The sequence below is a fragment of the Chanos chanos genome, chromosome 10 (genome assembly GCF_902362185.1).
Source record: "Chanos chanos chromosome 10, fChaCha1.1, whole genome shotgun sequence".
NCBI classification, from domain to species: domain Eukaryota; kingdom Metazoa; phylum Chordata; class Actinopteri; order Gonorynchiformes; family Chanidae; genus Chanos; species Chanos chanos.
The window spans coordinates 21,860,368-21,886,981 of NC_044504.1; the positions used below are offsets into that span (position 1 = coordinate 21,860,368).

At 41.4% G+C, this 26,614-nt stretch overlaps 2 protein-coding genes across 2 annotated transcripts in view; both read left to right on the top strand.

The window, feature by feature from the left end:
- Positions 1 to 4,947, top strand: part of birc6 (baculoviral IAP repeat containing 6) — a 96,347-nt gene extending 91,400 nt beyond the window's left edge. The window contains exons 74-75 of the mRNA XM_030787201.1: positions 3,297 to 3,431; positions 3,919 to 4,947. Of these exons, the coding sequence (XP_030643061.1) occupies positions 3,297 to 3,431; positions 3,919 to 4,098 (315 nt within the window). The 3' untranslated portion in view covers positions 4,099 to 4,947. The remainder of the gene's footprint in view (positions 1 to 3,296; positions 3,432 to 3,918) is intronic.
- A 6,296-nt stretch (positions 4,948 to 11,243) lies between these two features.
- ttc27 (tetratricopeptide repeat domain 27) overlaps positions 11,244 to 26,614 on the top strand; it is a 72,098-nt gene continuing 56,727 nt past the window's right edge. Inside the window, exons 1-7 of the mRNA XM_030786367.1 lie at positions 11,244 to 11,348; positions 14,799 to 14,976; positions 16,355 to 16,484; positions 17,512 to 17,652; positions 19,496 to 19,598; positions 25,319 to 25,483; positions 25,562 to 25,704. Of these exons, the coding sequence (XP_030642227.1) occupies positions 11,255 to 11,348; positions 14,799 to 14,976; positions 16,355 to 16,484; positions 17,512 to 17,652; positions 19,496 to 19,598; positions 25,319 to 25,483; positions 25,562 to 25,704 (954 nt within the window). The 5' untranslated portion in view covers positions 11,244 to 11,254. The remainder of the gene's footprint in view (positions 11,349 to 14,798; positions 14,977 to 16,354; positions 16,485 to 17,511; positions 17,653 to 19,495; positions 19,599 to 25,318; positions 25,484 to 25,561; positions 25,705 to 26,614) is intronic.

The window sequence follows — 26,614 nt, forward strand, 5'->3', positions numbered from 1 at the left end:
AACTGGTGGATTCATAAATCAAGCCCAACAATGAGCCATATTTTCTGAAGCTTTAATTCACATAGTAGTAACGCGCGTGTGTGCGTATGCATGTGCGTGCATGCATGTGTGCGTGACACCTTAGCCAGCTCTTCATGTGTGCATTCGTCTGGTCCAGTCCACATGGCCACACACACACACACACACACACACACACTGAGAAACACTTCGCAGGGCCTTGCTCCGTCTCTGTGTGTTTCTCTCTCTCTTGCTCTCTCTCACAGACACGCACACGCACGCGCGTGCAGCCATGGGCAGACAGAGGTAATAAATGGTGGGTGTTGACATCAGACTTGGGAGGGAAATGATCCGTTGGATTGTGAGCTGGAGAAAACAGCAAGTCTGTGTGCTCCTCACTACATGCAGACACACACACACACACACACACACACACACAGTATATCTCACAGATATTCTCTCTACATATACACATTCTCTCTCTCTATGTGCACACGTTTTCCTCCGTGCACACACCTACACATCGACTCGCCTACGTGCACTGTCACACACGCACTGCGCTGGAATTCAATTAGACTCAAGTGACATTCGCTCCGTGTGCTCTGCTGCCCTCAAACAGCCAAGACAACACACACACACACGCACACATGCACACACACATCAAAAATCAAACTCTTTCTGTTCAGATGAGCAAATCTGTTTCCTGAGTGTCTGTTTTCTGTAGGGAATTGATCCCAGAGGACTAAATTTTACAAGAGGGATGGTGGTGTGTGTGTGTGTACGTGAGGAAGAGCGCGTTTTAATAGCATGAAATTGAGGTAGAGAAAGAGAAAACAGACAAATGTACTCATCTGGATGACTTAGTGATTTCTCACCCACATAAAGCACAAGGGCAATAAGAAGAGTGTCTCTCACCTGATGGTATGCATACGTATACCAGCTCAGACACAGGTCATACAGAATGTTTCATAGGTGTTTGACCCCAACATCTCTGTTGACATCACCTCTGGTCAAAGGTCCACAGGTAACGCGGAGACTTAAATCACACGCTTAGATGAGTGGGGCCTGGCAGTGGTAGTCCGTGTACCTTCTATATGAGAGAGAGGGGTTGAGAGAGAGAGAGAAAGGGATTGAGAGAGAGAGGGATTGAGAGAGAACGGGAGAGAGAGCTGTGATCTAGGTCCAGACAGTCAGAACAAAGCCTGTTGTTGGAGAGATGACAAGCATTGTGCCACAGCTGTTGCTGTTTCCATGGAAACACTTACAAAGCAATCAGTTTCCCTCACACACACACATACACACACACACACACACACTCTCTCACCTATTCCACCCACACGTGCCTTTTGTAGACGGGATAGAGAGAGAGAGATGAGAGTGGAGTATTAAGATGAGCTGATGTGTCTTTGTATGTGAGATTCAGAAATTGGCAAAAGGTGTCAAACGCTGATCAGAGCCAGTCAGTGCATTGGACGCGCGCGCACACACACACACACACACACACACACACACACACACACACACCGCATTCATGGCTAGGGTTCCGAGTGTGTGTGTAAACAAAGCTGGACTGTTTGTGTAAGGCAGCACACCTGACCATGCATGCAACAAACAGTCCCATCTGCCCTTACCATATGTGCCCAGTACAACACCACTCCACCACGTGTGTGTGTGTGTGTGTGTGTGTGTGTGGACAAACATCACTGCAAGCTGCTTTCCTGTGTCTTGTACAGCACTGAAAAGTAGATGTTGTTTCCTGAGACCTTCCACAATTTCAGAAGGTTACATTAACATCCACATCAAGCTAAAGACCCCAAGTTTGCCTATACCCAAAGGGTCTGAGAATTCACTCACTACCGGGATGAAGAATGCATGTTACCAGCTCTTCATTGCACAACACTCACTCATGTTTATGGCTCAAGTGCTTTACTCACAATTGATGATTAATCAGTAAATGAGTTCTGCTCTCATAATTACTTACGGATGCGGTCACATGTGCTCCATTCTGTATAGTTTCCTGTATTTGTGGCGCGGTGCTGGAGTGACTGTGGAGTTGTGGTAGGACAGGGGACTGGTCATTTTTAAGGACATCAGTGCTGTGAGCCATACTTTTCACCATGTCCAGATATTGTCAGGTTATGACTTATGGAGAGAGGAGAGAGGTATGATTCAGCCCTGGTCTGGCTAGATTACAAACACAGGCTCCACTGATGACTTTACCGCCGAGTGCTGGTCAGGAGAGAGAGAGAGAGAGAAGGAAAGATGACTACTACTTTCTGTCCCTGCAGCCTTCATTACCTCAAAGGTCACAATATTTGTTAGCCAGAACTTGACAGAACACGCAAGCAGCAAACTAACACATACTAACACACACTCTCTCTCTCTCTTTTTCTGCCTCTGTGTGTGTGTGTTGAGTACAAGATCTGTCTTTATGCATGAGCATGCAGCAGTGTTGTCTGTGTGTATGCATACCAGATACATGTCTGTAGGTGTCCAGTACACACATTAAAGGTCATTTGTCAAGACATGGTTAGTGTGATTATCCACATGTGTGAATATACATGTATGTGTGTGTGTGTGTGAATATATATGTGTAATGAGCGAATCTGTAGCATTTAAACACTAAACCATGTCCCCTCTATGATGGATGCTCACACAAAACAGCAAAACACTCACACACTCATGCATAATGAGAAAAGCCCAGGGGATTCACTCCATCTTCAGGAATGAATAACACCTCTCTATTCAAATGCCTCTCTCTCTCTCTCTCTCTCTCTCTCTCTCTCTCTCTCTCTCTCTCTCTCTCTCTCTCTCTCTCTCTCTCTCTCACACACTCATCCTTTAATGTCAGTGTCTTAAATCACACTTGTCCCTATCATGTTTACGTCTGGCTTGGCAACATAATCATCATTCGGAGAGAGACAGTTAACTTTTGTAAAGAGCAATTCTAACAATCACTCAGTTTACCCTCTGTTGTGACCTTGACATGTACACACACACCCCTCTGAGTCAACAGCAAATGAAAGGTCTCTAACTCATTAAAAAGACCTCAGCCAGAGAGGCTGTGAAAGGTACTGTGGTTCTGTTGAGCAGTCACACTAAACAGCAAACCAATGGCCAAACTAAACAGCTGAGAAATTGAATGTGAAAGGCAGCCGCAGATTGTCACTGTGTGTGTGTGTGTGTGTTGTTTAGTATATCTGTTGGTGTTTTGTAGGGTTTCTGTACTAATTGATAGGGTGTGTACTGATGATCAGTGTGAGTATGTGTTGTTCAGTATGTCTGTTGATGTTTTGTAGGTGATCCATAAGCACTTTTATCTGAAGAGAGCTGAGATCATGGCTCAGTGTGAGGACTGGATCTCAGACATACAGCAGTACAGCAGTGACAAGAGAGTAGGACGTACCATGTCCCACCACGCAGCTGCACTCAAGGTAACACACACACAGACATACACACACACAAACACACAAAATTTCCCACACTCAAGGTAACACACACACACACACACAAAATCTCCTACACTCAAAGTAACATACACACACGCACCATGTCACATCAGAGTGCTGTACTCAAGGTAATACACATAGGTACACCTCTTGCCTCCTCTTTGTCCTCATAAACATGTCATTCTCCTCACTGAAATAGGAAACACAACCCGAAGGACATTAGTGTGCAAGAAATGTCCTCTTTTTACTGTACACACAGACTTCATGTCATGCTCTAACTGATGTCTGGCTCAGGACAGCCTTCTTACAGCACAATCAAGATTCACACTATCAGTATCCTGTGCTCTGACAGCTGATGAAACACACGTGTGCACACACACACACACGCACACGCAATCTAATGCCTGCCCCTCACCACTTTCTCTCTTCCTCACTCTCTTTCTCTTTCTCTCTGTCTCTCTCTCTCACGCAGAGACACACAGCTCAGTTGAGAGAGGAGCTGCTGAAGCTGCCATGCCCAGAAGGCCTGGAGCCTGACGGGGAGGAATTCTCAGAAAAAAGCACCACCCTCATGGTGAAGGAACTGCCCAATCAGGATGCAGAGAAGCCAAGTGGCAGTCAAGATGCCCACTGCAGTGAGGGACAGCTATGAGCCCTGCCCCCTCCTGAAACCTTGCCCTCTTTGGCCACTCCTCCCCATGATTATTCAAATCGTCATTAAATAGACTGGTTGGCTCGGAGAAAGGAGCTGACATTTTGTCAATATTTGTATGTAAGAATCTAATTACGTCAGAAAAGAGGACAAAAACAGAAGAAAAATTCAGTGGGGGAAAAAAAAAGAAACCGCGTACAGACACCCGTCAAAAGCGAGACAAAACCTCTAGAACTATATTATACCCTTAAAGAAACCGTGGACAAAGCAAAAATGATCTTTTATTTCCCTGTATAAGAGTGTAAACTTTTGTGTTTTTCTTTTTTTTCCAATTGTGAAATAACCACAGATTGCTATGTTATTAAAATTGTTTCTGTATACATAATGACAGAGGTAATCACAGTATATATAAGGGAAATGCCTTTAGTCACCAATGTTTACTGAATGTTCTTTTTTTTTTTCCTTTCTTTTTTTTCCTCTTTTTTTTGTTTTTGTTTGTTTTTTTGGACTGTTCACGGCGCAAAGGACAGTCAAACAACTGAGAATATATTGGTCATTCTTTAAGGACAAAAATCCTATTTAAAAAAAAAAAAAAAGAAAAAGAAAAGAAACCGACAGATCACACATAAATTGTCTGAAATAGAGGAATCCTCTGGTTTGCCCAATTACATTCTGCTTCTTTTGATTTATACCAACTCCTGTACACTTCAATAAAGGCTAAAATGGACATTCTTTAATCGCTATGGTTACTGGGATACCATTTTGCAAACTGTTGAAAACCCATAAGTTTATTTTTGCCTCTCACTAATTTTAAATGCAAGTTTAATAAATACAATCTGTTTTACTTTTCCCGGACATATATATTAATATGACTACATAGTTTTTCTCTCTTTCTCTTTTTCTCCACCCCTTTTCCAATCTCAGCTCAAAGGTTCTGTTGGAGGTTCTTACAAGTCCCTGTGGCACTGAATAACTTAACTCATTATGATGGGCATACTCAATATGTTTTTACACATAACCCGGAATGGATTTTTTAAGATGATGTTTCTGTAAGTCTTCGTCCTCTGTCTGTTCACGGTAGATGCCTGCTGTAAACATGAGTTGTCTGTGGGTTGTGTTGGAGACTAGTGTGATGAGGTAAGTTCAGTTTCTCTCTCTGTGTACAAAGTTTTGATTTATGTGAAAGGCTGCTGCAGTCACTACAGGAAAGAATCGACTGCAGTTTGGTCAGGGAAAAAGAAAGAAAGAAAGAGCAGTAAGTGAATATCTCTACTTTCTCTCTCGTTTCATTTTTTTTGTTGGTTTTTTTTGTTTGTTTGTTTTTTTCAAGGTAGCCCTCTCTCTTTGAGAAGGGTTTTCTGAGAAGTGGGATTACAGACCAGAACACACGGGAGGATCTGTGTAGAATGTGTATGTCCTCATCTCGTCTCCCTCCCAATACATAATTCATTCTGTGTTTTAGCCCTGGCTGAGAAGCACAGACTTAATGCAATCCTGAGACTGCTCCTTCGCGTCTGGATTGACTCTCATACAGCCGTGTTGTGTGACACACACAGGTATTTCGTTTCTGCATAGTGTAGGTGACATGAGATTTCCTCTCAACTGCACACACATTCATAATGGCCAAGTGTGGTGTTGGTTTCTTGGGGAGGGGGGAGGGGGGGGGGGGGCTGTATTACACTTTCAAAAGTTGGTGTTTTCTTTTTTTCCCTCTAAATGTAATTCTATTCCTGAATCGAACAATTCTGGATACTTTGTTCTTAAGTGACTTAACATCCTTTCTGTCCTGTCAGGTTACCTAAATTCCCAAATTGCCCTCATTGAAATCAAGCTCTTTACTGTTTCATCCAACAGTCTTATACATTTTCTGTGTTCTTAATTGCACATATATGTGTGCGTGTATGCACGCGTGCGCACACACATTTGTCTGTGGTGTGTTCCAGTGCAGAAATCATGCGAGGAACAACCTGAACCAAACCCATTAAAACACTATTCAACACCTCATTATCTGCCTGTGGAACACCTGACATTTCTCTCTCATTAAACCACCCCTAACCTTTTATGTGCGTGTGTGTGTGTGTGTAGCGGCCTTGCTGGCATATGAGCTGTCTGCCACGATGTTTACAGCCTGTTCCGTATCAGTGGGCCCATACTATGGACCCTGAGGTTACATTCAATTACATTCAATTCACACACACATACACACCTTCCTGTAAACCTGCCACCCTAGACCACTGTACTGCAGTGCGATAAGAACTCTCAAGGCTTCCAATGTGCACTGCATCTGCTTCTCCTTTACTTTGGCTAGGAAGAGAGACAGAAGGAAATGTTGGCCTGAGACCAAGCTTTGGAATGTTAGACTCAATGTTTTACTGATGTCATTCTGACTCATTTTACCCCAAATACTTAGATATAGATACCGAGGATTTCCAAGTTTTTAATAACATTTATTGCTTTTTATATTCATTTGAGATATATTTACCATGATAGTTTAGGAACTGGAAAATGGTCATTCTTTCTAGCTGTATATCTGGCTGTATTCCTGCAAGGTTGTTGACTGAATATAAAGGCTCTGAACGAGTTGTTTGGATTGTGTATGAAATGCACGACTGTGCCAGAAGATCGTCATCGTCACTCCAGGCACGAAAGCTGTCTTTCATCTTTATCTTCTGGGCCGGTTTTATTGAACAGTGAGGAGCGAGCCTATTGAATGCTGAGAGCCTGTTCGCGTCACAATCTTTCATTCTCTCCAACCGTCAGAAGCACCTATCAATACTAGGTGGTATGTCAGTCTGGTGAGGTAGTCAAACAGTGGTTTATCTGAGTGTTTGTATTTCCACGTTCTATGCTATGGTCTAGCAGCATTGATTCTGTAGTGCAGGGGCATTTGGTGCGTGACTTCAGCAGTAAATACGCCTGAGCCTGTCTTTGTTCCTGAGGAAAAAGTGGAAACAGTTACGAATCCTAGACCTTGAAAAATAACGTCAATCACTCGAGGGTCCGCGTGCGTTTGACAGTTCCGCAAATTAGGCTCGGGCCTCTGAAGAAGTAAATCAACTCAGGGAGATGTTTTATCTGACTTCTAATGGTGCGCATTATCGCCCCCCCCCCTCGTTCTCTCTCTCTCTCTCTCTCTCTCTCTCTCTCTCTCTCTCTCTCTCTCTCCCATGAATCTAAAAGTGTGCTCCGAAGAGCTCTCACTTTATCTGTGCACAGATCCGTAACGTATTCAAGCACTTTCTTAAATGTCACGCATGAAGAAAAGAGAGAGAGGTGATTTGAAAATAAATAGGATGCTCCTTTCGTTAAGAAAAACAGCCGATGGCTCTATCGATGTGCCACGTCGCTGCTAGGGTCGTTGAATCATTTAGTCATTTTACTCTCGTGTTTTAGCGCAGGATTAGTCAGGGGCATTATCTCCAAGAGTCGCAAGTGACACACTCTCGCTGGAGTAAAAGGGGGGGGGGGGGGGGGGGGGGGGGGTGAAGGGGTTAGCGCATGGATTACTTAAAAGCTGAGTGAAGAGCAACTGATTTTTTCATCAGTCAATTAATACAGGGTGCAAATGAAATTACTGCCACTGGCTGTGACTACATCTCTTTCCCGTTATGTTCAGAGTCAGAATTCAGAAAATTTCATTGGATTTTGCTTGAAACCACTTTGCCAAGAGATTGAAAGTACCTTGAAGACCAAGTCATTACCACAGCGTATGGATTTGAGCGAATCACTGTAAATTGTGATCATTCTATCAAATGCCCTCCAGTTATAAATAGAAGTCAATAACAGTCTCAGGTTGTTTTGAATCTCTCTTATGGAGCATGTTGTACTAGTATTTGCACTGATACAGAGCATTATCTTTAAAGAAAAGACACAACATAGGCCTAATATAGATGTTATGAAGGCCCAGCTTTAGTTTCTCAAAAGCTGAAGCTGTGGGCCCAGATGTGTCAAGCGTCAGATAAAGGATGCTGATGAACAATCAGTTCCCCTCTGTCCATATTACTGTAATCATCAGAATAATGACAGGTAGAAACTGCTCCTAGAGAAGCACTCCTGCTCTGTTAAGTTTGACACATTATCTGTGGTCATATCTTTCCTCTACAATGCCTCTGACATGCTGTTATAATCAGTCTCATTTGTCTACAGATGCTGAGAATCTGGTAAGTCATTTTCATCTGGGGACATTTTAATTAAAACTTTCCTCAAAAAAAAAAAAAAAAGTAAAAAGAGACTGAATGCTCTATCAAAACTCCGCACAGAGCTTTCATGCTTGACCCTCTTAATCACTGTTTGCTGAAATAACCACAATCTAACAAGGGAAGGGCTGATTCTACATAAATTCCCCCTTTTTTTTTTTTTTTTTTTGAAGAATATTGCGCTGGAAAAAGAAACATGTAATCATGGAATAGTCTGACCTATGTTTAATGCCAGAGCTGATTTTGTATGGGTCACTTGATTTGATATCCTCATTTCTCCTCCTCCTGAGGAGGAGTGTCACTTCAGGCGCATGTGAGTGAACTTCATTTTGTCCCAGCCCCGTAGCTCCTGCTCGCCTCATCTCGTCTCACACACACATGGTGACTGTCCCTCGAAGTCCTCGAGGATGCTTTGCCACTTAACGTAATCAAGACAAATCACCCTTCTCATTTTTATAAAGAGGATAAAGCCCTTCTCCAGATGCCAGCAGCTCAGACAGATGACATGTCTTTTTCAGGAGACAGAGGAAGATGATTTCCAGGGAAGGAAGGTCACCCTTTACACCTTCCAAACATTCACAGCTGCAGCTTTAAGAGACAGAGTATGAAAGCGGTATTATAGGATAAGAAATGGAGACAAGTAATCAAGGGCAATAAATAACTAAATGAAAGGTCGTAGAGGAACACACAATTAAAACAGAATGTTACAAAACCAGAAAGTGACAATGAGTGTAACCTTATTTAGAATGTGATGAAAGAGTCTGAAATGCTCCATATTGGCTGGATTATGAGTTTTAAAATCAATTTTCCTCTTTTCTGTACAACTTTGCTCTTTTCTGGAAGAGGTGTACAATGTCTGCTTTGTGGCCATATCTACACCTACAAGGCCACTGCCATTGTCCAGTAGATAACCTTAGGCTGCCTGTGGTTCCCTCATGTCTGCCAAAAAATGATTCAACAATGATAATTATCCTGTCTTACATGACCTGAATCTGTGTCATGAAATTCTCCTTTGAATATCTCCATGTTCACATGAAAACACACCTTCTGATTTTCCCCTGTGTATTTGTTTACTGATAACCTGTAATGGTACACTGGAGCCATAAGTTTCATGTGAAGAATTACAAATCCTTCTTGGTTTCCAAAAATGAAACCATTCGCAAAGGCTATTGGGACCAGATATTAGAAAATAATGGAATTTCCTCTTGAATACAAACAGTCCAACCCAAGATGTTTGAAGATATGCAATAAAAGGACACAATGTCTTCTATTTCTGACAGAGAGTGACAGGGTACACAATTAAATCTGAACTGAACCTCATGATGTCCTCAGTCAAAACTCAGTAATCTGACACTTATGACACAGGCCAATGAGCATGCTCAATCATAAAAAAAATATGATATTTTCACAGACACATACAATGTGCTGGGGCAGATGCAACCAATCAGGTCTCCCGGTGACATCTGACTGAGTGATATGAGACTTACCCATATCTCTGTGTATTTATGAAAGATTCTGTAAGGATATTCTTTCTCCGGGGGATGATGAAAGCACAGTCACTGAAAATCAATGAGAGGATGATTATGAATTTATTTGAGAGTTGTGCAGTTGCAAAGGGATGAGAATTTGCTGATTTTCTATACTTTTGAAGAGTAAGCATAATATACTTGATTCAAATAATAGTGCTTTACTTTGTTTGATTAAAAGTATAACATAGCTGCCTTTTGATATTCACAGGTATATAGAGTAAAAAAGAATGTGCATGGGGGAAATGGTGATACCCTATGAGTGTTATTGTGAGGCCAGAGCAGTTCAAGTTACATAACCTGCCCAGGAAAGTGTTATTTTAGTAGAACTACTTTTTTTTCAGTTTTCAAAGTTTTGGGAAGTCTAATCTTGCTCTCTGAAGACAAAATGTCGGTCCTGCAGCATTTTTCATGGACAGAGGAGTGTAAAACCTGATGAAAACATTTTTCAGGGCTGGGAGTGACTGCAACAGCTTTAAAAGGCAAAAGTGTCTGACTATACATCATTAAAATCACCAACCAAGTTCACTCCCAATACTAAAATCACAGAAAGTTTTAGAGTAAACATTTTTTTCTTTTTTTCTCTTTCTAGATGCTGGGATACAAAGTGGACTTAAAAGTACAGTATTTTCACAAGTGTACAATTGACTAGAAGGGTGAGAATTGAAAAAAAAGAGAGCTACTCACCTAGTTCACAATCAGTTAAGTTCACTTCAGTCACTGTAGCCTATTTGTCAGCCATACAGTTCAGCTGGACTTAACAGCATACAGAGAAAATGGAACCAGGCTGGCTTATTGTCATCATGATCACCACACATTGCAGTTCACCTACAATACTAAAGTCATTACCCACACTGAATAATGATAGAGAAAAGATATGATTGAAAGGACAGGGATCTGAGACAAAAAGGTAAACTATCTATCTATCTATCTATCTGTCTGTCTGTCTGTCTGTCTATCCATCCGTCTGTCTGTCTGCCTTGCTGTCTACGTAGCATAGGCTATTAAACTTATTAAAATCCTAAATCAGATATTTGCTAGACATAGGCATTGCTTATTAGATACCGATGAGTATTGTAATATAACTATCGGGTTTTAAATTAAACTAATGCATTTAGAGAATCAAGTATCCAAACTTCGTAACGAACAGGATGCGTGTGAAATCTCACGCTAGTCACTTCGTCAAACAACTCAGTAGTTTAAATCGCCACTCTCCCTAAAATGAAGCCGCTTCATCAATCCTCCCATAATGCAACGCGGGGCTGTCATGGCTGCTCACTAGAGGTGTTTGCGGCACATGGCTTAGAAATAAACAATTTGCAACGTAGATGAGACGAGCCCGGACAATATAGACAGGTTTTGGATCTGAAATCAAATCTACTCTCAAAACAGTAGTATCGTTTTTGATTTTGAGTTTTAGACCGTCACATTTAGATGACAATGAGGGACATTGAGATTCCCTTTCTCCGAGGATTTCTCTCTGAGAAAGAGACCACGGGATGGAAGCAGAATATTTTCAGCACTGCAGGTGAGTGATGGAGGGAGTGAACGAGAGGGGACATGATTTCTTATGAACGTACTGTATTAGTCTGTTAAATGATCGGTTAAAGTCTGTGTTTTATTTGCGTTTACTGAATTTAATTTTATGTAACGTCAGATAGATAATAGTTTTCGTTTTAACAGCATGTGCCGCACAGCATATATATTTGTGTGTGTTTGTGCGTGTGCGTGTGTACTTTGCTTGTTTAATTGTGAAGCCCTTTAATATTATCCATTTGGATGTCACTGTGCTATAGAGGCATTGGATTTCATTCACAGCAATGTATTGGCAAAGCTCTGTAAACCATCTTATGTGTTGGATTTTTATCTCCCATGTGATGGTACTTAGCCAGTTACAAGCGTATACATCATCCAATACGCGTCCTTGTGCGTTCGTTTTACATGTTTTTAATATGAATTTTTGTATCTCTTTACTGTAACCGGTTGACAGCACATGTAATACGGACCCTGAAACAACATCTTATTTCACTGAATCGGAATAACTTTAAATTTAAAGGAACAGTCACAAAGCGAAACCTTAAATTATTGCAATATTGTTGCATGCGAAGGGAAGGATCTTAGCGGCTGGCATTAATGTAATAAAGAATTTGTCTACAATTCCGCATCATATAATTAAAACTGAATGAAGTTTTTCTTAAATATCCGAATTCATCCAAAACTGTGACCCTGTCACATTATTGTAATATAATGGCATTCTCGTGATGTGTGTGTTTCCGCGTGAGAAATTTGGACCGTTATGATGATCTGAAGTGCCTCAATTCCTTTTACACTCTGTTTTATGTTTGACGTACGATAGAGACGATGTTCAGGCATGCAGCCATCGTCTCAAACCATAAAGAAATCTGTCTTGTTCAGAGAAACAGCGTCGGACTCTGTGCAGTCACCTCTTCACTTTAAAAAGAAGGCAGAACATGGCTCATGGTTTCCTTTATCCTTTACCCGGAGTGCTCATGAGTTGATGAATCTTGTTCATTTCGTGGATTAACGGGTGTTAAATCTCTCTCTCTCTCTCTCTCTCTCTCTCTCTCTCTCTCTCTCTCTCTCTCTCTCTCTCTCTCTCTCTCTCTCTCTCTCTCTCTCCCCGGCCCCCCTCTCTTTCTCTAACAGACAGACACGTTTTCAGATCTTCTCCTGTTAGTACTACAAGCTAAACAATTGTAATAAACTGCACAGATGTTTTAATTATAGCAGCAAATGCTTTGCCTTCTTTATTGATGCCCTCATTCAGTCAAATATTGTAATGCCTCTTTTAAGTCAAAAGGAATGTCCTGTTGTTACTGATCTCTTGTCAGCGTTGTTACTGTGTATCAGTCTGGCGTTTTGGTACATGGTAAACAGTCATATATATCTCTTTTCTGGATTATAAACAGATTCAGCCTACATTTCCCTGTTTCCTAAATTTACTAAAAGACTGTTAGAAACAGCTCTTTGCATCTGCTGCCTGTGAGGTTATTTTAGTTAATAAACTGTTTCAAACTTAATATGAAAAACACTTTACATTTACGTCAAATGAGGATGTCTGTGATGGCATGAAAACAGACTAAGTAAATCATAGTATTCCTTTGTTTGTACGGTGTATTTGCGCTTGGCAGTTCACACAGTGTGTCATTGGAGTCTCATTTGACTGCAAAGTCAGTGTTTTCATCTTCAGACCAGACTTTTTATATTAATTGACCAACATCTGTTCTCCCCCATCTCCATGTTACTTTCCTCTCTGTCCACTAATGATCATTTTTCTTTCTTTGTCATTTTTCCCCTCCTTTGTTCTCTTACCCTTACTCTGTTTTATCTCCCCTTCTCATTTCCTTTTCCTCTCACTTTTGTTCTCTGCCTTGCTCCTCCATCTCTTCTGCTCCTCCTTTGTTTTTCCCCTCTCTCTTGCTATCTCTTTCAATTATCCTCACTCTCTCTTTCTATGCTCTATAATAAAAAAAAAGTGGTTCCTTGGTCCTGTCAGCCTGGAGACTGCACACCCTTCTGTGCATTGCACACTGCTGTGGAATATTCTAGAGCGACAAAAATTCATCTCATGAACTCTGCTGCTCTGTCTGTATACTGGGTGGGAACCAGAGCTAAAGGGTTGATTATGAAGAATGTGAAGAAAATTCTGGTAGAAGTGATTCTTTAGTCTTGTTAAGTACACACAAACACAAACACAAGGAATTGATGGAACTGGTGGTGTTACAGTGGCTTATGTGGGAAAATTGGGCACTGCAGAATGATTCTGCAACACAGCTATTGATAAATGCTGCAGATATAGATTTTTTTTTTGTCCTTGAATGTTTGTATAGATTTGTTCTCATTTATCAGAATAGTTTTTGAAAGAGGAAATAGCGTTTCTTTCGAAATGAAACATATATGGATACAGGCTATATTTTATGCATCAACGGGATTCTGTGCTTGTGCTTTGGTATAAAGGTATTATAGTTCTGTGTTGAGGTGTGCATATCTTATTTTATGGTCATTTAAGGTTTTGTTTAAATTTTAGGATCTTAAGTTTCAGGATCTTGCCTAGGGCAAAACAACAACAACAACAGGCTTAATGGCTGGAGGCATGTAATAGTCTAGATATGATGTGCACAAGTTAAACAGGGACATAGAGATACGCGTGTAAGTTTTGTTTTCAAGCCTAGGAGTCAATCGGCTTTTTTCACATGCACACATCTCGCAGCCGAATGCCATCAATGCTGATGAGTGTAGATTGCCAGCCTGTTCAAATAAAGCACTAATGAGACTCAGAAAATCAGCACACACTGAATACAGGCACACACAGTTCTACTCACTCACTCACTCACTAAGACACCAGCTTCCAAAATGTCTCAGGTGTACACTTCTGTTTCCAGTAGGTTACACTGTATAATGAGAGTGGATTTTCAATAATAACTCATGAATGTGCTTGCTATGGATAGGGTGTAGGAAAAGAGAGTCACAGTGAGAGTGATTAAAAAAAACAAAAAAGTAGCAGCGTCTCTTTTTAGTCTCGTGGGTCCATGTTACACTGATACTGATGTCTGTTTTGAGCATTTTCTTTAAACTCTTAAACGTCAACTGAACAGAGACTCAACCATGGTTGTACTCCCAGTGTTACTCGGCACTGAACTCTGAAGGCTTTTTACAGCCTCAAGTCACACTTTTCGTCTGTTTACTTTTTCTAATAGAGATTAAAACATAAATAAAATGCATTTATTATACACTTGAGCACACTGTGTTGTGTTTTTACACACACACACACGCACTCAGAGGGATCATACCAGGACTAAACTCTTCTGGGATGTGTTTCTAAAATTTGCTTACTCAGAGGCTGGGTTTCTAAAACCACTGAACATATTTGAGTCTGTGCCTTAGAGGGATTTGTTTTACCACTCTAGGATTCTGTGTTTGTTAAACTCCCTGTTTGTGTGTGTGTTTTTTTTTTCAGAGTATGGTGCCTTGCTTGAGTCAGTGTTTGAGGGAAACTACGAAGGGGTTCTGTTGAGTCCTCAGGCCCTGGACCTGTTGGCGGGAGACCCTGTAGAGGGGGAGAGCATTGAGATGTACCTGGAAAGATGTGTCCTTGCTTACCTAAGCAATGCCACAGAAGATAACAAAATGGAGAGGTAAGGACCTTATATTTTAACCCGATCTTGTCTTCCTGAGCATACTGTGTGCTGAGACTGTACTGCACGCGCTCCATTTAATTCCCTCGGTCTCCCTTTATTCTACTCCTCTCCCGTGTGCTAATCTCTGTCTCAGTGGACTTCATATCACTCAGAACAATGACATGTAAATCAAAGTTACCATAGCATCGAACATGACATGTTGGATCAGAGAGAAAAATCTGTTTGTCTAGGAGTACCAGCATACACTTAAAGCCCCGTCAAATCCTAGAATCTTAGTCGGTCATGATAAACTCTCTGTCTCTGTGCAAGTCTGTAGTTCTCTAACTCTGAAAGTTAGTCAAAATGAACATCTCCCAGCAGCTAACCAAATGACAGACCAAAGCTTTCACCTCAACACTGGCTGGTTTCCTCAGCCTTAAGGCGAGGTGTTTAGCCTGGATGGAGAGAATTGCCAGGCAGCAATTTTCTTCTCTCTCTCTCCCTCCCCCTTGCCCTCTTTTTCCCTCCCACTGTTCTGGTAGTTATGAATTATTAATTTTTAATACACCCCAGTTTAACAGCTTCTTCTCTCCTGTGCATAACTTGGCAGAAGAATGGCGAGTTCAGCCTATATTACCTCCTCTACCTTCTTTCTCTCTTTTCTTGCTTTTTACTGTCGACCTGTCCCTCTTCTCTCCATCTCCTCTTCTCTTTGGTGTATGCAGGGTGTGGGCTGCTCTCTGTGAGCAGAATAGTGGATGTTAAAGGACATTGATCTTGCTGTTTAAGATTTTGTGCTACTCCAGTGATCAGTTGAATTTAATTTTCAAGTTAAATTTGAAGTTAATTTTATGTTCCTATTTATTTCTGAAGAGCCTGCTGGCATGGCTTAGTATCCTGATGATTTTATTAGTGTATGAAGTTGCAGTTCTATCTTAGAGAATCGATCTGTCTCTTATAGCTCTATTTATGAGTGTGAGATCTGGATGGAACGGTCTTGATGAATGTCAGAGTGTAAAACAGAGAGAGCTTATGTAAGACAGAACCAATCACGATTCTCTGTAAAAATGTCTTTCTATTGCTTCATCAAGATTTCTTATTTTTCCAATCTCACTTTCTGCCTATACCTTATCTCTTATCTCTTATCTCTTATCTGTTCTCTCTCTCTCTCTCTGATTTTTCCCATGTCATGGCTGTTGGCTGTCCTACCCTTATCCTCTACCTTTCTGCTTACAATAATAGCAGTAACCACAATACCTAATGATTGTTGCAACAAACATGTTAATTATAATTTTCCTTGTTTCTCTCTCTCTCTCCCTCTCCCTCTCCCCCCCCCCCCCTCTCTCACACACACGTACACGCACACACTCTCTCTCTCTCTCTCTCTCTGATGCAGAGAAATAGTTCTGTTGACTGTTGCAGTGGCGTGTCTTCACCTGTTTGTCCAGAGTAACTGGACTGGGCCCCCGGTGAGTCTCCACGTAGCAGACTTCCTGCCGGCGGTGGCACTCCAGCAGTACTCTGAGGTACGGGGCTACAGCAGTACTGTAGTACATCTTCTCTATCTGCACAACAGCAAATGACTGTCCACATGTGTGGTCATTGTGAAAGAAAAGAAAAAACCCTTAGCAAATACCCTTGCCGTAAATATTATTCATGTTACCCTGAAAAAAAGCCATTGGATAATCCTAAAACAAGACACTATTTCATAGTTGCAGTTTGTATATTTAATGCATATTAATTATCTGTAATTAGTTTGACAGTATTTCACAGGGAATGCCAGTGAATCTACTGTCCAAACTTTACACTTCATGCTTGTCATTGTGATAGTTTAATGTAACCTGCTTTTGGAAAAAGACGTGTGTGTGTGTCTGTGTGTGTGTGTGTGTGTGTGTGTGTGTGTGTTTGTGTGTGTGTGTGTGTGTGTGTGTGTGTGTGTGTGTGTGTGTGTGTGTGTGTGTGGAGTGCCAGCACAGTGATGTACAGTGACCATGTGAGTATGTGACCCTTGGCGAGGCCTTTGCTTGGGATAATGAGGACACTGGGGTTTGAGGTCGCTGGTGTGGGGGGTTGGGTTTTGGCTCAGTAATGAAGCCTCTTAGGGGTCCCAATTATGCAGAGGTGAAGAGTTTGCCCCCCGCTCTCGTGGTGGTATACCTTCACTGCTCTCTGGAGAGACACTCTTTCTGCTGGCTTGGAATTTTTCCCATGGTTTGATTTATCCGTCCTGTCCAAGAGAGCGGCAGCTCCGGCAATCCGTTGAGCTCCATATCTTATGGGAACGTGTTAATGTTCTTAAGTGATGTTTGTGAGATGAGGATATGACAGGTTCTCGCTCGGGAAACCTGTTTCACAGAGGTTCAGTTAAAACTTGTGCTGATTTGAATGGGAAATGAGAGATACATTTAGTGTTTGAAACACACGCTGTGTCCTTGGGATTCAACAGCTCTTAAAAAGACTACACACAAGTAGTAGATGGCGTAAGATGCGCTTTTTGAGAACCAGTTTGTCTTAATATGCATGTCTTTAATAAGTCTTTGTGTGTTTCCACAGCCTCAGACCCTGTCCTCTGCCCTACTGTCCAGCCTGGTTATGGATGGAGAGTCTGTCTATAGTTTGGTGTCAAACCCGTTTCTTCTGCTATTGGCCAGAGTACTTTTGGTCAGCTGCTCAGCCAAACTAGACAGCTTACAGGTGAGTCAGTGTTCACCCCTGGGTTTTATGTGATTATTAATGTGTGCTAGTGTTTTGTTGTTTATGTATGTGAGTGTGTTAATTGTGTCTATGTGTGAATGTGTGTGTATACGTATTTGTGTGAGTTTGTGTACGTCTCTGTGTGTGTGTGTCGGCACAATGCACACTCTCTCTCTCCCTGCTGATTGTTGTTTAATTTATTGCTGCTGTCAGTAAAGTCGTATATTGGAGTTTGGTTGGAACATTACACAGGGAGGGAGTGTGTATGAGTGTGTGTGTGTGTGTAGGGGGAGGGGATATCTGAAAAGCATAAACAGTGAGGGTTATTGATGATGTGTGTTTGCATGCTGACTGGAGCAGCTTCATTGTGTGTTGTGGGGTAATGGGATATAACTCAAACTGTACCAGCTAATTAGATTTGGTGTATGAATATTTAACAATGGATGATTTGTCTCAGTGTTGGACTTGGATTGAATCTTTAATGTGTGTGTGTGTGTGTGTGTGTGTCTGTTTGCGAGGGACCTGACTGCTGGCAACTGTGCCTATGATTGTAACTCTTGACTCTGAAAGGTGTGTCAAGAGCTGTCAATCAACTTTACTTTATTTACAAGCATTGCAAATACACACACACACACACAAACACACGCTCTTAGTCATACCCTGACGTCTTCACATTTCACTGAGATTGATGATGTGTTGAGGTATTTACACTGGAGTGGAACAAAACCAAAGAAGTAATGAATCCCGTGTGTGTGTGTGTGTGCGTGTGTGCATGCAGGCACTCGTGTGTGTGCATGTGTGTGAAAGAAAGGAGTGGTCGGGAAAGAGGGCTTTAATGTACAAACACGTAAACACACACCTACGCATACCCATTCCGCACTCCACCATCATGACAAATAAAAGCCATAAAATTTTATAGGTGTGTTGTAGCAGAATTTATGTTTTGTAACTGTGTATTCTTGATGCTTAGAGGGGATGCCATATGATCTGATTCTAATGGACAATAGAGCTGCTCTGTTAAAGAAAACACCAAGTGTGTGTGTGTGTGTGTGTGTGTGTGTGTGTGTGTTTTGGGTAATGATCTGTTTACACCATGAAATGAGCATAAGTTATACATTTGCATGATTATTACTCCAGCAGAAAAAACACAATCCCGTTCAGGGAGATTAATTAGTCCTCTTGATTCTAGACACACACATACACGTACACACACACACTCACCGAAGCAGAGGTGTCCTCCCTTGTATTGATATTGGAATGTAAATGGAGGGTTGTGGGAATTAATTGGGACTATCTCTCTCATCTATGAATGCTGAAGTATTAATTCTAGCCACTCAAGGTCACAGTGTCCTCTCATCGCCTCTGTAGATGTATACTCTTACATATGCATACCCCCCCCCCCCCCCCCCCCCCCCCCCCCCCCCCCCCCCCCCCCCCGCGCTGGTCTGATGCTGTCTTGCCACTACTTTAAATGATGGGGATACAACCCGTTTGCATACATTGTGGGTGCTGATGAGGTGTGTGTTTGTGCACAGTGTCTTAGCCTGTGATTGTTTAATATTAAAAAAAAAAGAAGGAAAAAAAAAGAAAACAGGAAGAAAAAGCGGAACACACGTGAACAAACTCTGAACACTTATCTCCTTTTCTCTGCTTTCCATACATTGGTTTAATGGCTCGGTTTTCTGTGGATAAAACTACTAACTGTTCACTGTGCACTGTTTTTACATATATGGTTTTAGCTGCCTTGGACATTTTAGTGTATTAATGTATTATTCTGCGTTCTTCTTCCTCTCTGTGTTTGGGGTGTGTGTGTGTGTGTGTGTGTGTGTGTGTGTGTGTGTAGCTGCTGCCCTGGTGGACTCTGAGGTATGTTGCTCTGCACCAGCAGATTCTAGAGGAGCGATCACCTCAGCTTTTCAGCGTGGCCCAGGGCTGCATGGAGAAAGGTAAAATAGACATATAGACACACTCAAACACTGCTAATTAACACAAGCATCAAAACACTGGTCGCATCTCTGGAGACTGTTGGGTTTTACAGATGGTTTCAGTGCTTATACTTTGCCATTTGTCATCAAATATGACTATTTTTAATATGTGGTACCAGTGTATAGAGAGTATCATCATTTCTAATACAGTTTCTTTTTGAGGTCTGATAAATGTGTAGGATAAATAATAATGATAAACTTCAGTAGTTTTTTTTCTAGAAAATAAATCAAACCAACCAGTCTATGACTCTATAGAAAGATGGAAGGGGCTTTTGGTTCCATGACAAAAGGCAACATCAGTCCTTTTTACTAGACGTTGAGCCAATTCGCTTAGGTAAACAGAAATCCAAAACAACATTTTAGCGTTGTGCCACCCTCTGACCAGTGGACAAGTGTTTTGAGTGTGTGTTTGTGTGTGCTGACATGTCGGAGCTTTGTGTAAACATCCTTAAGGAGTGTTTGGAGGAGACGTGTCATAGCTGTCAGGTCTGGTTAAAGGCTTTCCTCTGAAAATTGATGTCATGATGCTTTTGAAGTAGGCGCTCTGTTACTTTTGGCATGTGATGCGTGTGTGTCTGTGCGTGTGTGTCTGTGCGTGTGTGTGCGTGGGTGTGTGTGGTTGGGTGTCTGTGCTTGTGTGTATGTAAAGAAGAAGAAAAAGAAGTGTGTGTGTGTGTACACATCCTTTGCAGGGTATGTTAGAAGGAGCTTGTGTGTATATGTTTTTTTTGTGCCCCCCTGTGCTAACAGCTGTGGCCACGGCACAAGCTAATGATGTCACTACCTCACTGTGTGTGTGTGTGTGTGTGTGTGTGTGTGTGTGTGTGTATGAAAGAGAGAGAGAGAGAGCGCGCGCACGGAGAGCGCGCGAGCACAAGGCTATCACAGACTGGGTCATATACAGTTGCAACTGTGCTTATTAGAAGTGGTAAAGAGTAGAGGATGCTCCACAAAGTACTGAAGCTGGGGGTTGAGTAATAGTGCACATGCACACTTGTGAAAAGTGTCACATTTTTCGTTTGAACTCAAGTCAATTTATGTTCTCAAAAGAACTCATCTGTATCAATAAATATTTTTGGTAGTTTAATGACGCTTTTTTTTTTTCGTATTTTTGTGAACCTCAGTTCATATCGCTATAACGTCTTTTGAGGTGAGGGGGTTGAATATTTCCGGTTGCAGCTGTATGTGATCTTTTGTTGAGAGAAATTCATTTTTTTGTTAACTACAGGGAATTATTGCTGCATGTCCTGAGACGTCACATCGTCAGCTCCTTTTTTTCAGCTTGTTGGAGCTCTGTCCAGTCTAGAGACACTGTCCTTGGATTATTTGTGCTTGTCGGTTTAAGCACGAGTGTGTGTGTTTGTTTGTTTGAACTTCACTTTTGTGCTGAGTGATTTTTGCGATAGGAGCAAAAGATATGACTTTCACTCTGTCAGTCTGTATTTTCCCTCCATTAGAGGAAATGCTTCATTTGGTCAGGCCTGAAAAAGAAGCAGTCCATCATTTTCATCCCTTTCTCTTCCCCTTTCTATTTTTATTTTTATTTTTATTTTCTTTTTCCTTCGTTCTCCCCCTCTCTTTTTGCCCTACATAATCGCTTTAGGAAGCTTTAGGGAACAGAAGAACAAGAATAGAATAGAATTTCACAGTGGAGCAGCTTTATGTCATCTTTGATGCATGCCTTTCGCTCCAGCTTCCCTTTCCCAAGCAGGACATCACTTTTTCAGAGAGACAGAGAGCATGAGGATTTAATCTGGGTGCTATGTATGGTTTCTCCTACACGAACACACACACACACACACACACACACACACACACTTCCAAAACATCTTCATTGGATCCTTGATGGCAGGATTTAAAGTGGCTGAGATTTTTTTTTCAGGTGCACATCCTACGGAAATGACCCTGAGTGATGGTGGTGGCAGTGTGTTTGTGGGCTGTGTCTGGTCTTCTATTGTGTTTGGATAATTGCTTTCTGAAACGCTGGGAGGAGAATAGGTATTAATCTTTCCAGTGGTACAGAACTGTCTACTGGAGCATAAAACCCAGGAATTACCCAGGGGAGAGATGCACAAATAAACAAGTGACACAAACAACCATTAAAAAACAGCAGACTGACAAAAAAAATAGCACCAAAGAGTCTTTTCATAGTCAGACACAAAAAAAGCATTATGGAAGCCAAGCCATTAACGCTTCATTTGTAACAGCTCTGTCTGTTTGGATATGCCAATTATCGAAGACCATGAGAAAAACCCAGATACTCTGTTGGAAGAGGATGAATTTACACTCTGTGCATTTGGTCAGCTATTGAAGAAATTACCGTTTTTACATTTTTTTTTTTTTTAAATGATAAAAATTTGTGTATAATCTTGTTTTGAAGATCTGCAATTACAAAACGTTTGAGGTTTTCTGGGTTGGGGCACACTCCAGTACTCTTGAGTGCACTGGTGGTTTCCTCATTAAAAATAAATTTTAGGTTTTACTTGAATGCTGTTTTAGTAACAGACAAGCATCTGAGATTTCCTCAACATGTTTTCCATATTTTACACTGCACATTATATCAGTCACTCATAAATATGTAGAGGGTTAATTAGCAAAATATGCTGTAGCTTTCCTGTTCAGAATGCTAGAGAAATATGGTAAATGTGGATTTTTGTAATATTTTGGTATGTACAGTGATTTGAATTCAGCTTGATTTTCAGTTGTTACATTTTCTGAAGTTGATGAACATTAGATGACGTGTTGAGGAGGAGGAGGAGGAGGAAGGCAGAGCTGTTCTAATCTTCATTGTTTTGCTTATTGGAGACAAAGCCTTTAGACAGCCTTAAAACAGATTTAGAGATGGATGCATGGAGCGGAGGACATTGAACTCACTGTGGTGTGTAAGGACAGTATGTGCTGTGAAAAGACTGAGAATGATGTCTCTGATGTCTGAGTCCATAGGGGCGAGTATTTGTGTTTTCTGTGAGGTTATGATGGGAGACTGACAGCAAAGCCTCATAGGTCTCCTCAGTTAGAGAAATGACATATACAGACTCAACAATCTTGATGCTGGTGTTAAACATTACAAAGAGGGTAGATTGACGGTGCTTCATACGATGACACTGGGGGCACAGACACCTGTCTAGAATCTTCTTCTCTGTTCCTCGTTGAGGCGGTCCCTCTAGACCACCTTACTGTCAAAACTAAACTGATAAGTGTGAAGAGGACAGTCTTTTACACATTTAGGGAATGTCCCCCAGTTACCTCATCTGTTCCCCTGAGTATAGATGACTGAACTGTAGAGATTGCCTGATATGGCAGTGGTTCAGTTCAGCCAAAGTTGTACAGCACTACTGGGATATAGTGCCAGAGATGTCTCTCGTCTCCCATTTGGTCTTTGGGAGATGTGGGAAGACCACCAGGGTTGTAGCAAAGTTCCCAAATCAGAAACTGTTTCTGACACTTCAGAATAGAACAGTTAGCCCTGCCGACACTAAACAGACATTTCTGACATCTCTTCTCATAATTCCGCTCTACATAAACTGTAGAGGGTTTCTCATAGGGGAACTGCCTCTGTTAGTAGTCCTAATCTCTACTAAGGAGAACAGTTGTTAACTAGTCATTGAACAAAATCTGAGTGGTTTGACATTTGATATTTACCCATTGATTGATAAATGGTTTGAAGCATGCACTCTACGTGGGCAGTTCCTCCACTGTGAAGCATGATTGAAAAAACACCTCTTGCGAGGAACAGTGAATTTCTGAGACGTGAATGCTCAGTGTTGGGACAATTCCATTTCAGTTGAGCCAGCTGAAATTGAATTATGATTTTGTAAATTAGCCATCATTTTATGTTAAAGTGTTTCAATTGGCTGAATTGAAGATAAATTTACCCACCCTATATAAGGCAGTCTTTATGGTAGCTGGAGATGTTTTTAGCTCTATGGATCTATTCCATTGACTTCTGAGTCCTTCACGCTTTCTCTCTCTCTCTCTCTCTCTCTCTCTCACTCACACACACACACACACACACGTAACCACAAACACACTGAGCTTTTGGGCCCCAATTTTCTGGAGCAAAGACTGCTACATCGAGCCACTCAATCGACCAGTTACCCTTAGACTAAAACCTGGTGGACTGTTAAATCCAGTGCCAGATTGTGCATTTACATTTGGAGGACTTTGTTTACTTCCACAGAGGTCAGCTCGATTAATGTGGAACTGTGCCACATGGCCATTACAAAAAGACCTTTAATTATTGTTTCAAATGACCCACTGCATTTCTCAGGTGAAAGTTTGGGGTTTTTTTTTTCTTTCAGAAAAAAAAGAAAAGAAAAAAAAAGAAATAGATATCCGCTGAGCACCTACAGGGATGAAAAAAAAAATAGTAGTTGAGAAAAGCGGACATATGTTGAGCTGTCAAGTGTCCCTGTTCTTCTTATCCAACATCTGTTAAAATGTGGTAGATGTACGGCCAATATTTAAAAAAAAAAAAATACCTATGGCGAAAGGGCATTTTTGATATTTCAGAAAGAGCTATTTTCCTTAAATTGTGTAGTGTTTTGGTGAATTTTCAGAAGAGGATAAACATTGTATCATTTAAGATAAAATTGGTGTTGCATTAGTAAATCTATATCTTTAATTAGATGTAATCCAGAGGGATGTCAGCCTGTGCCTGTAAATGTTTGAGTGGATGATTATATTTAAAGTAGGCCATTTATCACTCAGTTTAATAACTGTCAAACATGGATTTACTGAGGGTAGGCGTGTAACCATGGCTCGGTTGCCATGGTGTGTTGTCAGAGTGCTGGAATATGAAGGAGGACATGAATGTTACGGGTTACTTTAAGGAAATGTAGTAGTAATCCAAAGATCTTTAGTTTTGCATACAGTAGGGGCAAAAAATGGGAAAAGCTTTTGTATTGGTATCTGACACATAAACTGAGAGACTTCCCAATGCTTTGGTTAGGCTTTTATTGGTAGATTTGTTCAGCCTTGTTCTTAGTAAATTTGCCCAGGGAAAATATTTAGTGCATGAATTTGAAAAAGTGCCTTGTCCACTGTTTATGTCTTTTTGAGTAAAACTTTTTACTTTTACTCTTACATTTTGCTGGAATCGTTCTTTGCTACATCACTGTATTGAGGTTGTTGCCTTCTGTTACCCTGTTACCCTGTTGATTTTCAAAAAAATCAGTGTTTCTTGTTTTGTCACACCAGCTAGAATAGTATTCTTGTTGTGCGTGAAACCTCTCCTCTGAAGGTGAAGAGACGACAGAAGGGGAATAAATCTACACAGACACACACACACACACACACACTCATAAATGTTAAAGAGCTTTGTGAGCGTACGTGAGGGATGAATTATCCGCGATGGTCATGCTAAAATGAAGTCTAATCTCCTCAGTAAGATGGCCTTCAAACGACTTCAGCTCTGATCGTTGTATCACACACACACACACACACTTGTTCATTCTCTTTCACTGCTCAAAGTCATTATCTTGAAATGGTGATCTGTAGATATTTGGACTGGTTTAAGTTGTCTACAATTTAACCTTTTTAATTCTCCATCTCTGCCTTCCAGAGCCTTTTAATGTTTCATGCTGTAAATTAGTGTGGAAGTCATCCCCCTCTCACTAGACTGACTCTCTCTCTCTCTCTCTCTCTCTCTCTCTCTCCCCCTCTCCCTTTCTCCCCATTAGTGTTGAAGTGTGAAGCTTTGTTCTCCAGTGGATCCCACAGACCTCTGGCTGTTCAGTTCCACCTGGAGAGTGGCTACGTGGCTCTGACCTACTATGAGTATCGCCTGGCTAAAGAGCACTTCCAGAAGGCTCGACAGCTGTCGGGGCTGGATGTCAACATGACAGGTATTCAGAGCTACGACCACTACCATCACTCCAGCTCTCCATGGATGTGTCAATAAATGAGTTGTTTGTTTGTCTCAGGTGCACTGGGGAAGAGAACTCGTTATCAGGAAAACTTTCTCGCACAGCTTATCCTGGATGTGAAGAGGAAGGAGGACTCATCCATCACTGAGTCAGAAAGTGACCTGACTCCAAGTCCTACTCCCAAAGATCTCCTGCCAAAGGTACGTAACCTCACCCCCTCTCTCATGTAGACACACACACACACTCACACACACACACATATACAGGGACTAGGGGTAGAAACTGTGTAGTTCTCATTTTAACCACCAGGGGGTGTTCTGTCCAAACTGGGTACATAACAAGAAATGATTGAAAAGGGCACCAGAGTTCACAAATACACAGTAGGAAACTCTCCTCCAGATATCTCCTCACAGATATCGTCTATCCCTTCCACTTCCAGCACACACACACACACACACACACACACACACAAACATATGTCTCATGGTCTATTCTGGAATGTAAAAACACAGACAGATGAGTTCTTTAAAAGAGTTTCTGAAGCCATCACGGGTAAGGATCACAAGATGTTATGTTTGAGTTCTGAGGCGTAGCATAAAGAAAGTGTGCTGTATTCAGTTAGTGTTGGATTGAACCAGAAGCTTGGGTGTCTGGCCACGCTTTGTGGGCCATACATTAGTTTGAAACCTAGCTGTGGATGTGTGTGTTCTGTTAAACTCTGCTCATTAATGTCTGTGTTTGTGTATGGGAAGCTGTTTCCTTTCCACACTGAATGTGATATATGTTTGTATCTCTGAGCACGAGTGCGTGAGTATGTGTGTGCGTGCATTAGTGTGCGTGCGTGCTTGTGAATGCATGCATGTGTGTGTGTGTCTATTTGAATTACAGAAAGAGACAGATGATTGAATTAAGGGGGTGTGTGTGTGTCTGTTTGAATTTGTGAGAGAGAGATGCTTGAGTATAGGGTTTGTGTGTGTGTGTGTGTGAGAGAGAGAGAGAGAGAGAGAGAGTTGAGTCCTCCTTGTCCTTGTCTCTTGCTCTGTGGGTCACATGCATGGTAGCACAGTGATGATGTAATAGGGAACGGAGTGATGATGGTGATCAATGTTG